General features: G+C 32.2%; 1 protein-coding gene across 1 annotated transcript; it reads left to right on the plus strand.

The window, feature by feature from the left end:
* Positions 1-4,672: 4,672 nt before the first annotated feature.
* Positions 4,673-7,836, plus strand: LOC132753843 (uncharacterized). The gene is made up of 3 exons (XM_060744382.1): positions 4,673-4,923; positions 5,881-6,731; positions 7,006-7,836. The coding sequence occupies exons 1-3, from the start codon at positions 4,734-4,736 to the stop codon at positions 7,834-7,836; spliced, it is 1,872 nt and encodes a 623-aa protein (XP_060600365.1). The 5' UTR covers positions 4,673-4,733.
* Positions 7,837-13,647: the final 5,811 nt, after the last annotated feature.

Below are 13,647 nucleotides of genomic sequence, written 5' to 3' on the forward strand. Positions count from 1 at the left end.
CGTGGAGGAGATAAGTGATATATAATAGGCCTGTCCCAGAGTATAATTTAGCTTTAGACAACTTGAGATCATTTAGTTTATAAAGACTTGTATAAATCGTCCTTGAATGCACATGTCATAGAAATATCCGGCATGTAGCATTGACTAATATAAATTTACATAAGTTACATAAGTAGTATCCCTGTGGAAAAAATATAGCGCATCGTTTTGTAAGAATATTGTTTCTTAATATACTAGTAGATAAGCATATTTTCGCTTCATCAATGGGTTGAAAAAGGTGTTATGTTTGTTTGTTGTTTATAGTAAAGAACTTGATACAGACGTATTCTCACATACTGCTAATTGGTATAATATATCACCATAAATATACAGTAAATCAGGCCTATTCTGTATGCTCTGTTTATTTCACAATGGTGATACATATTTATCACATAAATTGTGAAACTGTGATATGATGTGAATACCATGCATTCATACTTCCCACGGCATTATACACAGCTTTATTCAATAGCAACAATGGATAGTTTGTATCTCGTTTTTAAGCAGATAGAGGTGGGTGATCGGCATATACGACACTATTTGTTTATACTAATTAATCTAATTAGTTTTAGTTCGATTGTGTTGGAAGCTATAAGCTTATTGAAACACACTCGAAACAGTTCCTGGAATTACCCAGTACTTAGCAATGAATGTAAAGATTTTGGTTCAAGGAAACAACTGCTTGCTCCTGACGGGGTTCGAACCCATGCGGCCAGTAATCCTTAGATTATTAGTCCGACGTGTCAACATTCGGCAACGCCGCCACACAATTGGGTGACTCGACACTATTATGGTCATGTGGTAACATTCCAACTTTAGTTGTGAAGGAAGACATCATAAGTCAAAACCTTAGCACCATCAGTGCTTCGCTATCAAATCAGGTGTGCTATTTTAGGGGTTACTGTAATGTAGTTTAGAAAAAGAGGAGAAAACCTTGCTGCTTATATCAGAGATTTGCATTAAAATATAGACTGGTTACATCAATCTGTTAATTTGTCATATCCTTATTATCTCCCTTTTCTGTTTATGTTTGCGCAATCAAGGTAGAACATAAAGTCGAACGAGAGAGAGTTGATATCACGAGAAACATCATAGCTTGTAACCAACAAGCATCACATATATGAGCCGCGCCATGACAAAACCAACATAATGGATTGCGACCAGCATGTATCCAGACCAGCCTGCGCATCCGTGCAGTCTGATCAGGATCCATGCTGTTAGCTTACAAACTCTATAACAAGTAGAGAAACTGATAGCGAACAGCATGGATCCTGATCAGACTGTGCGGATGCGCAGGCTGGTCTGGATTCATGCTGGTCGAAAACCCATTGTGTTGGTTTTGTCATGGCGCGGCTCATCAGTGTTTAACTAACATATGTTTTACCGAAACCAACATAATCTTTTAAAAGGAACGTATTTCGGTTTTCCATAAAAAGTTTTGTCCCCCATTTCATGCATTTGCATAAAGTTTAATGTCTTATAAACTGTTTGGTTGTATTGCTTTGGGAGTTTGACACGACTTTTACACATTCATCAGTGAGACAATCCACCCGGATCCACTCTGGTAATTTTCCTGTTATTTTATACCTTCTGTAAAATATTTAATATGAAAGAAAAACTCTGAACGAGACAGAAAAAATGATTCGCCGTAAAGAATTTACAAAATATATTCATGTACAGTATCTCTCGCACTGAAATCAGAAAATGACCATATTTTCACCTGGCAATTATTGAAAAATGCATAAGATATGTTATTTACATGTTAAGTTTGGTGTTATATACCCTAATTGATAGGATGGTATATGACCTAAGTTTTTATTTACTAGTACTATCATTATAATTCGAGATATGTCGACATTTTGTGTTACTAAGTGATATAATTCATAGTTAACGTTTTTTATTGCTAAAAATACTGTGTGAATGAATCATATATGTTTAATAAAGTTTTGACATTGATCATATGCTTATTTTTTATACTAATGTTTGCGTTTGGACATACAACCCGGATGTATTCTTGAAAGCTCATATTAGTTGTACCGAAAATGGTTAGAATTAGAACCAATGCATTATGTATAGGCTTTGTATCAAAAGATATACGTTCCAACCAATGAAATCATGAGGATTAATATACTCCTCCCCCATCACGCCCCATAGCGAATAAATCGGCTAAATACCGATATGTCTTATTCTATAAACAAATGTTTATAACAGTGAAAAAAGATATTGCAACATTATTCCGCTTACTTATCATTTGACGTGGAAATACTGATGTAAGTAAATAAACATTTTGATAATTTATTAGGATATTTCAGAAGATCAAAGTGTCAGATACATAACATAACATAAATTTTATTTAACATAAAATTGTAAACATACAATTTATAGTCAAATCATATTCTGTATAGTGTAAAGTGTTACAAGTTACAATTAGCCGAGAAGTATTGTTAACCAGTATAAACAAATGTTATGATATATGTAACAGAGTTTGCATAAGAAATACTTATACATGTAAGAAACAAATGTACTTAAACAAAGAAGAAAAAATATTTGTTAACGTTGCCGAGAAGTATTGTTGACAAATATAAACAAAGGTTACGACATAATTGCATAAAAAAAATAATTATGCATGTACACAGTAGATACCCTTGTAAGCACATTAAATAGTTTACCACATTGTTTATCACCAAGGGATTCCATAGATAGGTATGTAATCAAGTTCTGGAAAGATCTCTAAATTACAATTTGAATACCGGTTTTTTTATTTCATTAGAAATATTTATGATGAAAATTTCCCTTGAAATTTTATTGTTTTGTAACACATTGAAGGAAATAACAAATGACACGTACGAGCAAAAGGGAGTATGCACTAAAATGCTATAAAATATTTTAAGCAACCAATTTATTTAAAAAAAAATGATTTGCAACAAAATGAAACCGGCTTCCTATAAAAAGCGCACATTTAACGTGTTAGTACCAACTATTTCGAAATTCATAAAATGAGAGAATTTGCTATTCATTTGTATTTTCCCTATAAAATCGTTTAAATCCAGTTAAGTAAGAACACTTATTTTTCGTGTCTCGTATTTAGATTAACATATGTGATACTTAGAGATCTTATCAAAACAATTAAATTGTTATACATAATAAAGTTTTATAAACCGTTTTCTGAAAACTACTTAAGGCCTCAACAGACGGTAGGATTTAGCTGTACAGCACTAATTAGAGATAAGATGTACAATTTTCAAAGCTATACAACACTTGCATTCAGACGGTAATTCTACACTGTAAGAATCATCTGAGGTTTCCCCTAAAAAGGATCCCTTTACATTGATCCTTTACATACTTTACTCACTAAATACTTTTTTCGCCATCAGTAATGATTGAAAAACCTCCATTTAAAAATATATAAATATATATATTTTTTTTAATGTGAAGCCTGACTGAGACTCAAACCTAGGACCCTCGGAATACCGTACTGCGGCTCTGCTGACTAAGCTATCTGGTCGTCTACAAACTACCCCCCCTCCCCTATTTAGAGAACAATCCAATACCGTGACATAATCATTTTCGGAATAATTTAGAATTCAAACATAACACAACTTTGGGTCTCCTGAAGAGTTTTTCAACATCATTTTTACCCCCATCTTACTACTATGTTTACCTTTTAGCCCTAATTGTTCTGGAATTTCATTCATTACACCCATTATCAGGAGATAATTTGGTTATCTGTTACTTGTCATTGTGGGAGGTCTATAAAAATCGGTACGACAAGATTTTCAAAATAGAACATGTCCTATCCCTTACATCTTGACATAAGGTTTCCGAAATCAAGAAATAGTAGCCTTCACACATTAAGATTTGTCTGTACATCTTAGTTTTAATTGGTGTTGTACTTCAAAATCCTACCGTCTGTTGAGGCCTTTACATTTGCTCTTAAGTTTGTTGATAATAAGAACATACGCTTTAAGAGCAGAACATTATTTATCTCAGTCATAAGCAATTCAATAATATTATTATCCAGAAACAAGCCCTTCCGACATAAAAATAGTGACAACGAATCGCATATCCAGACGAAACAAGTAAATTTTTGGCTTAGTTGTAAAATTCAAATATATCCTTTTTTACTTATTTTAGTTCGATTGTAATGAAAGCTACATATGTTTAGCGAGTAATGGGATTTAAACCTTTGGATATTTTAAAGGCTAGCTTTGTTAAACAATGCAAAATACAACTCGTCTCTTCCATGTTTGTTTTGAAGTAAGAAAATCAGCTTTAATTAGAAGAAACACATGAAGAATTCAATGTACTATGTTTTATGCTTAATAAACAAATTAACTTAGTATTCGTTAGAAACCAAAACAATTTTTATGTTAATGCATATAGAAAAACACCCGGAGATGACAAATGACCTTCTATAGGTTTTTAAATTTGCGAGATGTAAAAAGAAGAAAAAAGTCTAAAAATATGATATGCTTCATTTTTCTAAAGATCCACATTTTTATCTGATAGAATATTTGAATATTGTCTCATGAAATTTAGTTTTAATCCACTGGCACATTTAAGCAATATAGGGGTTATTCATTTTACTGATTATATAGATTATATAAAATCAACCTCGCAATAAAAAAGGTAGGTATCATTTCTAAATTCATCGTACTTATATTTTGTTTCTTTTCCCCAAATAGAATGCAGTGATGTTTCAACTTGTATTAGTATGTTTTTATGTGGGTTTTGGTCAATCAAACGGAGATGCACCTGTTTTGTCACGAATACCGGACATTATTAACTATCTTTGTCCCGGAAGTGACATTTGCTTAAGCAATCGCTCATCCGGAACTGCAGACGACATTTCGTTTAAACCAGGATTAGAATCTTGCTGTGCTGGTAACTGTTTAAATATATATATATATATTTACACATAAACTAATCTAATTTATGCTTTAAAGTAAAAGAAAAAAATGTTGTAGTAGAATAATGCACGTTATGAAAATATGATATAGATCTATATTTATTCTGTTAATCAGAAAAAAGTGATGAAAGATTAAATAATAATAATAATAAACCAGAGGCGCAAGATAAGTAAAATTAATTGGATACGGCAACTGAAAGTGGAACAAAACTTAGATGACAGTTAAATGTACAATTCATTTACACTAAATGTGTATTTAGTACTAAATTGATGTGCAGCGTATGAGACATGGTAGTAGTTTTAGTCAAGTTTACAGGAGCCATGTCTTCTGTCAAAATTAGATTAATATTTCTTTTTTTCTGGAAAAATTACGTTGTTTGCACCATATATTCTTGTTCTTTATTCCAGTTACAATTTTGTCCCAATCAGAACACATCGATTAATTATTCTATTTAATAGTTCATTGAAAGTTGTCCTACCATGTAGTTTTAGATGTAAACAGAAATAGAGGGTGTGAGCTTTGTATAATGTAAACGATTGAATATATTTGATATCTAAAAAAATAAAGTCTTTTTCGGTAGAATTATTATTAAATATATGTCTGACAATAAAAATCAATTTTAAAACGCTCACTATTGTACAATCATTACCAAATCCGGATCAATTTCAACATGTTTTCTTCCATGATCAGAAGTTTACAAAAAATGTACCGTTTACTTTTATATCTATAAATTTACTTAATTTAGGTGTACTTAAACTTTATATTGAAATATAAATTAGTCAACAACTCTTCGCATTAAATTACTATTTGTTGACCGAAATACCGTATCTGTTCTGTATATTATTACTATTGTGTACGAGGTCCTTATCCGGAGTTTGACGGAAAGGCTCGAAAGGATGTGATCTCCATAATTACTGCCCTTCTATTACAGAATGCTCATGCTCAGCTGAATGCCCAGAAACTGGTAACTGTTGCTTTCCGGATGCTTTGCTATCTAAAAATCACATAAATGGAAAACTGGAGAAGTTTCAACATGATCGTTCTTGTTTTTATCCTACATTGCCTTATCCAGCAAGAGATGAAAATTTATATCAGTCGTTCTTTATGGTTTCCTCTGTTCAGAATATTTCATCAGGCGGTCAAGAAGGCCTATCTAATTCATCCTGTGGTGATATAAATGTTGCTCCCTGGGGCAGTTTTTATCCCGTTTATTCTGCAAAGTCAGGACTAATTTATAAAAACATAGAATGCGCAAAACAAGATGGTGAAGATACTGATGTTATAATTTGGGATGCGGTTATCAAATGCACAGATACCGACGTCAAGCAAAGTATCAGCATGATTTCCAGTGGAACAGAACAAGACTCATTTTATGAAAGCTGTCAAATAAATTTTATCTTCCCTGGTACTTATGATGATTTACAACCGTTGAAATGTTACACCAATCTCATTGACACTTGCCCCGAATCTCATGATTTTCAAGTGCCTGTAGGAATAAATGTTTCAAAAGACGATATAAGGACACTTTGTACAAAAAGTGGCATGGTGTCGCCATATCGACTACTGAAAATGTATGCAAATGTGTTTTGTCACATTTGTAATGGAGAGGATTTTATTCATAATATATTTTGCCCAAAATATGGTGAAGATTTTATCTTTGGAGGTAAAAGTGGTATTGGAGAAGGATTTATAGCACTGATTGATGGTAACTTTATAGCTGTGACTAGTGATAGACACCATTCCAAGGTAAAGGAATTACCAACAGCATGCGCAATAAAAGATGTAAGTTGTTTTGAATAAGGTTTTCAGCGATATAAACTATTTCATAGAATAAGTACATTTTTTAAGAACATATCACTTTGACAGGTTATAAAAATGAATAATAATATAACAATACGTTATTTGGAAATCATCTTTAATGTTATTAAATTTTATTTATCAAATTGATAGTTTTAACACTTATTTTAAAGTTTTTAAGAGTTGTCATTATTTCGGTTTGCTGTTCAACCAATGTGGATTTTATGTGTTATATTTAAAATTGTCTTTTTTATCCTAGGAAAACAGCTGCCGTCAAATCCTTTGTCCGAGTGGACAGCTAAGAGACAGAACAAATAAGTGTGTATATCCGACTAATATTTGGTACAATCAAATATATGCCGTATATATTAATCTTACATTGGACAAATCCATTAACATGTCTGAGGTCTTTGATATTCCATTAGGGAACAAATTTTCATCAGTTTTGCCTTCTCTAGAATCAACATGGTTGAGAAGATGGTTTATTCATTCTATAAACTGTAGAGTGATGGATGATGAGTCATACATGTCAAACAACGTTATTATCATTATGCATAGAAAACTGTCAAAAGTTAAACCGGACATCTTAATTACAAACATAAAGAAAATGATTGGAAACACATGGTCAATGCGTTTAGGGAATACCACGGAAGTTCTAAAATCAGCAAACTTTTCTATGAGTTTGTCATTTTGGAGTCAAATCAATCGGAGTAAAGATTATAAATCATATAATATCACGGAGAAACTGGAAAAACCACAGTATAAATTAGTGTATAATTCTAATATTTCTTTGCAGAAAGCACATATTATTACTGGGCTTTACATTTGCGTACAAGTTGAGCTAGAACCGTCAGAATTCCTTCTGCTTGAAGATAACAGAGTCCTGTACATTTATATTTCAAAGCGCTTCATTTTTGATGGTCGATTTGCCCTTATGCGAACCTTTGGCGAAACCCGTGCCAGAATTTGCATTGAAGACTCGGGATTGTACGAAAGAGGCAGGAATGTAGCTACAATTCTACAAAACGTTTATCCCTGTTTTCTTGTTGCAAGTCTGTTGTCAATATTTTTACAAGTAGCAGTATCTTGATTTAAAAGCTTCTTTTCACAGCAAGAGACTATTTTATATTATAAGATGCTAGTATTTTCTCTTTGTTTGTTAATAGTTCAAAACTTTTTGCATGTCTATATATGTGACGCATCCTGAAGAGTTTGTTGATTTTTTTCATTTGGGTGGGGGATGGGGGCCAAGCTAGTGTGACTGGGAGTACATGGGTTATGCCATTTATCCTGTTCCTTTACATGCTCAATGTAATGGCACCAATACAACGACTTCTGTTGTTAGGGTCACACACGACAGTCTTTAGTAATTGTTTGTGGTGGAGCCCAGATGTGACTACTAGGTAACTAGTCCGTCACGTTTCCACATTTCTCATTATTATACTTGAATTTAAAACAGTTAATTATGATTTACCTAGACTTTAATGTATTCTTATCATACACGGATCCACAGGGGTGTCAAAGAAGGTCATGACGCCCGGAATTTGGTAAGTAACCTGCATATTTTAACGAAAATCACGCTATAAAATAAGATAAATAAATAATAATACTACTGATAATAATAATCAGTAAAAAATGCTACGACGGATGGACGGAAAGACACAAGGGGTATAACCTAATATAAGCAAATTTTTTAGGGCATATAATTAATGTAATCAATATAAGTCATAAGTACAAATGTTGCTGCAATGCAGCAATTGAGAAGCTCCGCGCAAAAAATGCGCTTATTACAGATACCTTACCAAATTATTCCTAAGCACAGGTCATGTTATATTCAGATGTAGATTTTTTTCCGAATGTTTTGTAAACCATTTTTTGCATAATTATACTTATCTTATGCACTGTCCATAATTAAAAAGAGGGGAAAGATATTTAATATAAAAATGCATACTGATGCCTATATATACCTGGTAAGGAAAGTAATTCCATTGAACACAAACAAGACTTGCAAGACTTGTAAATGTTATGTGACATGACTGTTTGTGTCACTACTGTAGTCGGTAACATAAGATGATAAAATATCAAAGTCTGTTTTTTTTTTTATTATTATAATTGTAACAAATATACAAATAGTAACAAAAGGGACTAATATTATAATATAGTAATATTACATGCATTTGTTATGTCAAATTAAAAAAATGGTTTCTTTCAATACTGAAAGTAGAACACACTCTGGAATGAAAAAAATTGGATGAATTTCAAAAAGACCAAATTCAGGATTTTTTTGTTTGTTATATGGTAATACTACGGAATACCGTTAGGGCCATCGTGGTTATACGTTAAAAACAGAGGGTGACAATGCGAGAGTGCGACAGTGCGATGACGACAGTGCGATGACGTCAATGCGACAGTGCGATGACGACAATGCGACAGTGCGATGGCGACAATGCGATAACGCGATAGTACGATGATGACAGAGCGATAGTGTTATCGCACTGTCGCCATCGCACTGTCGCATTGTCGTCATCGCACTGTCGCATTGTTGTACTGTCGTTATCGCACTGTCGCCATCGCGTTATCGCACTGTCGACTATCGCCTTCTGGCTGCTGGCGAATAAAATGACGGTAGAGAATATGGGATAGTTTTACTTTTGTCAATAAATTTTTTTCTTCTTGTTTTTTCTTTTCCTTTTTATTATTTTTTTTGTTTGTTTCTTTTCTGTATACTAATAATATTTAAATAAAATTATTAATTAATAGTAAGAATCATTTTATATACATGTATAAATATCGAAAGAGTTATACATAGACGAAATGTAATAAATTGTGTGAAACTTTAATATACAATGTAATAGAAATATTTCAGATGAAAATGATCTTGTGTTGACATTTAAAAGATGCAAAAAAAATAAAATCATTGTTTATTACTTGTATAAAAAAGACAAACAAATTATATTCATAGATTGTCATCAGTGGTTTTATTGTTTTGAAAGATGTATAATTTATTATATTACTTACATTGTAAATAAAGATACATGTAATTAGAAATTTACGTCAACACATAATTTTTTCTATATATCTAACATAAGTGGTCAACAATTTTCACTTTAAGATTAACTTAACAGCAGATTTAACTGTTCAACATGTTGTACTATAGCCAACTGATACCGTCTATATATAACTCTTTCAGTATTTATATATAAAATGATTCTTATTATTAAATTTATGAGTTCATTTAAACATTATTAGTATACAGAAAAGAAACAAACAAAAAAATAATAAAAAGGAAAAGAAAAAAACAATATCCCATATATTCTATACCGTCAGCTTATTCGCCAGCAGTTTAGAACCGTCCACCAGAAGGCGATAGTCGACAAAGCAATAACGCGATGACGACAGTGCTACAGTGCGATGGCGACAATGCGACAGTGCGATGGCGACAGTGCGATAACACTATCGCTCTGTCGTCATCGTACTATCGCGTTATCGCATTGTCGCCATCGCACTGTCGCATTGTCGTCATCGCACTGTCGCATTGTCGTCATCGCACTCTCGCATTGTCGCCCTCTGTATTTTAACGTATAACCACGATGGCCCTAACGGTATTCCGTATTTCGTGCGAGTCAAAGATATAAAAGCTATTTGACATTGGTGATATATAAAAAACTATTGTTAATTGATTTATAGGGAGATCAATATACTTTTTTATTGAATTGCTATAAAACCATTAATAGTAAACATTACACTTCCTGCTCAATCTGCAGATCAAAGTTTCTGTTGTTATCAATGATGCTATCTACCTATAGCCTATGCTTAATGAGGATCCATCCGCTCGTAAGGCCACATAATGCAGCTTTCTGTGTCGAGTTCAGACCCCGGACATGTCTTAAAGAACAGAGTGATTTGCCATTGAAATGTAACCTTATATACTAAAGTTTAATTATTTCAAAATAACCAATATATCAACATGTTATTATAAACATTTAATTTCATAAACAAAAATTTAGAATAACTATAAAAAACAAAATTATTAAAGTCTAATGCCTGAAATCTTCATTATATTGACAAATTAGTATACAAATTAGTATACTTGATATGCTGTGTGTAAATGTAATTCAAAATGTGACAAATTACTACTAACAAAGGGAAATAACAAATTTATAACCTAAGTGCCAACAATCAGAACATTTATAGCTATTAATAGCCGAATTTATGTACAGCAGAATTGCTTTCCGGTTCTCATTAATTAATATGACATGCGGGGAAACCAATATAGAAATCGAAAGGAGTTCTTGAATGCGGATTTATTTTTAGCTGTAAATCGAAGGGATTATTTGATCAAATCCGGGTCCATGGAAAAAAAATAGTAAACACAAATAGGCGGAGCAATCATCCTATGAAGTTTGACAATTGTGAAACTGTGAACAATAAACAGGTCATTTGATAGTGACTTTTGACATGTGACCCTAATATAGATATAGATCTTCTATTCAATATAGGCAATCATCCTATTAAGTTTGAACACTGTTAGCCAAATGGAACTTGTGTTATACCCCAAAAAGAACAATTTTCAGTATTATGGTCATTGTGACCCTGACCTTCAGTTTTATGGTAATAGTGACCTTGACCTTTGACCTTGTGACCCAAAAATCAATAGGGGTCTTCTAGTCAATATGGACAATCATCCTATTAAGTTTGAATATTGTGGGCCAAATGGAACGTAAGTTATGCTCCGGAAACATAATTGCTAACGGACGGACGGACGGACGAACTGACGCCAGGGGTATAACATAATATGTCCGTAATTCTTTCTTTTATAATAATAATAATAATAATAAAGCCAAAGAGCTAAAGCTTAGATATTTAGCATGAAACATCTTCTAATGGGTGTCTACAAAGTTTTTTCAAATGAAATTTCACGGGTTAAAATTGGCCCTGGCCAGGGGTCATTGAGATTCCTTATATGTATTTAGTAAAAACTTAAAAAATCTCCTTTAAAAACATAAAAGGTTAGAGCTGAGATATTTAGCCTGAAACATTTTCTATCGAGTGTCTTAAAAGTCTGTTCAAATAAAAGCCCTGAGGTCAAAATCGATCCCGCCCCGGGGGACATTGATTTATAGGCGTATAGTAAAAACTTAAAAATCTTATTTTAAAAAACCCAAGAGCTAGAGTTTAGATATTTAGCATAAAACATTTCTAGAGAGTGTCTACCAAGTTTGTTCAAAATAAAAAAAACCCTGGGGTCAAATTGGCCCTGTCCCGGGGGTTATTTATCTTCTTCACATGTATATATGTATATTAAAAACTAATTGTTTTACACATGCACTTTTTCAGATACAAATTTGAACTTTGTGATATCAGTTTTAGATTTAGATTTTATATCTTCTTTTGTTTATAGTTTACAATATTACTTGTATTTGTCATTAAGGGTGAGCAATTTCAGGGCTATCATAGCCCTCTTGTTAAGTATTTTATGATAACATTCAAAATGCAGTCCAGGACAACTGTGGTTTGTAATTTATAAAAAGGGTTGGTTTAAAAACAGAATACTATGATTTGACAACAGGGATGTTTTTGCTCATCTGTGGCATAGGCATGGTAGCTAGTGTGCAAAAGTTGAAGCATATTTTTTTTTAATATATCTAAAATGCAAAGGTAACCAATTGTCAGTAAACATATATAAAGTCATTTAAATGACTACAGACAAAATCTAGTCCACGGTTTCTTTTACTGTTATAGTAATGTGTATACCAACCATTAGGCATTTATGGAAACAGTCAAGTTCAGGACAAAAATTATTTCACTAGTCATGTTCTTGCATCATATACATATTTTATCATATGAAGAAATTCAGCTGGATCAAATGTGCCGATAATTCAAAGATCAGAATGTTATCTAAGAATGTTCTATAATGACTGTGTAAATATGTAAGTTTGTAATGTATTATATGTGACGTTACAATAATAGGCAATATCTTATTGTAAATTTTAAACTCCCTTGTCAACTTATGACTTAAATTTGCTCACATTATACTGGCTCCTTCGCCAATAAGGGCACTTTCAGAAGCCAAAGCTGGTCAGATATTTACTATTGTTCCAGTTACATTTCGCTTACATCATACTGACCCTTCACCGATTGGCCACCTTTGGAAGCCAAAGACAGAAATAGAAAATATATGTTTCTTTTAAGGCACCTTCAACCTCCGACATGAGTACATTTTTCTTTTTGTAGAAAGGTCAAACATGTGGTTTTCATGTATAATATTGTAATAAAAATGAGATTTGGAAGTAATAAAAAATGAGATTTGAAACATGCGAGATATTTATAGAAAATAACATAAATGCTAAACAAATTATACAAAGTTAACAAATGTGAACATTGTGGTTATTTTGACTTCCATACAAAATACTAATAAGCTAATTGCCAAAAAGGCTTTAAGAAGCCAAAGATGGTTAATGCTTTATGGCCAATGAATAACTGTTTGGAAACAGGATGAGAACACAGACAATAAAAAGCTTTAAAAATTATGATATTTTAGGTTTGATGGACCTTTAAACATCCATTTTAGTTAGAAGAGATGCAATAGTCATTTACTTGTATTTTATTTTATAAGTCTGAATATTTTTAACAGCTTTCTTGATACAGTATGATTATCACTGCTGCTAAGTATATGTGTAGATCTGTTATAAAACATTTCAATGAAATTTGAAAACTTAATTGTAACAGATGTCTTGTTTCTGATATGCACATGTGTATAGTTTTTTTTTCTTCAAATTATTCTCAATGTAATACATTTTACATGTATATTAATTTGGCATATCATAAAAATTAGATACACATTATTATTATTATATAACACTGTTGGCGTAATTTATTCTTATTCCTTTTATGATGGACA

This window comes from Ruditapes philippinarum, unplaced genomic scaffold (assembly GCF_026571515.1).
Source record: "Ruditapes philippinarum isolate M1 unplaced genomic scaffold, ASM2657151v2 ctg3198_1_1_1_1, whole genome shotgun sequence".
NCBI classification, from domain to species: domain Eukaryota; kingdom Metazoa; phylum Mollusca; class Bivalvia; order Venerida; family Veneridae; genus Ruditapes; species Ruditapes philippinarum.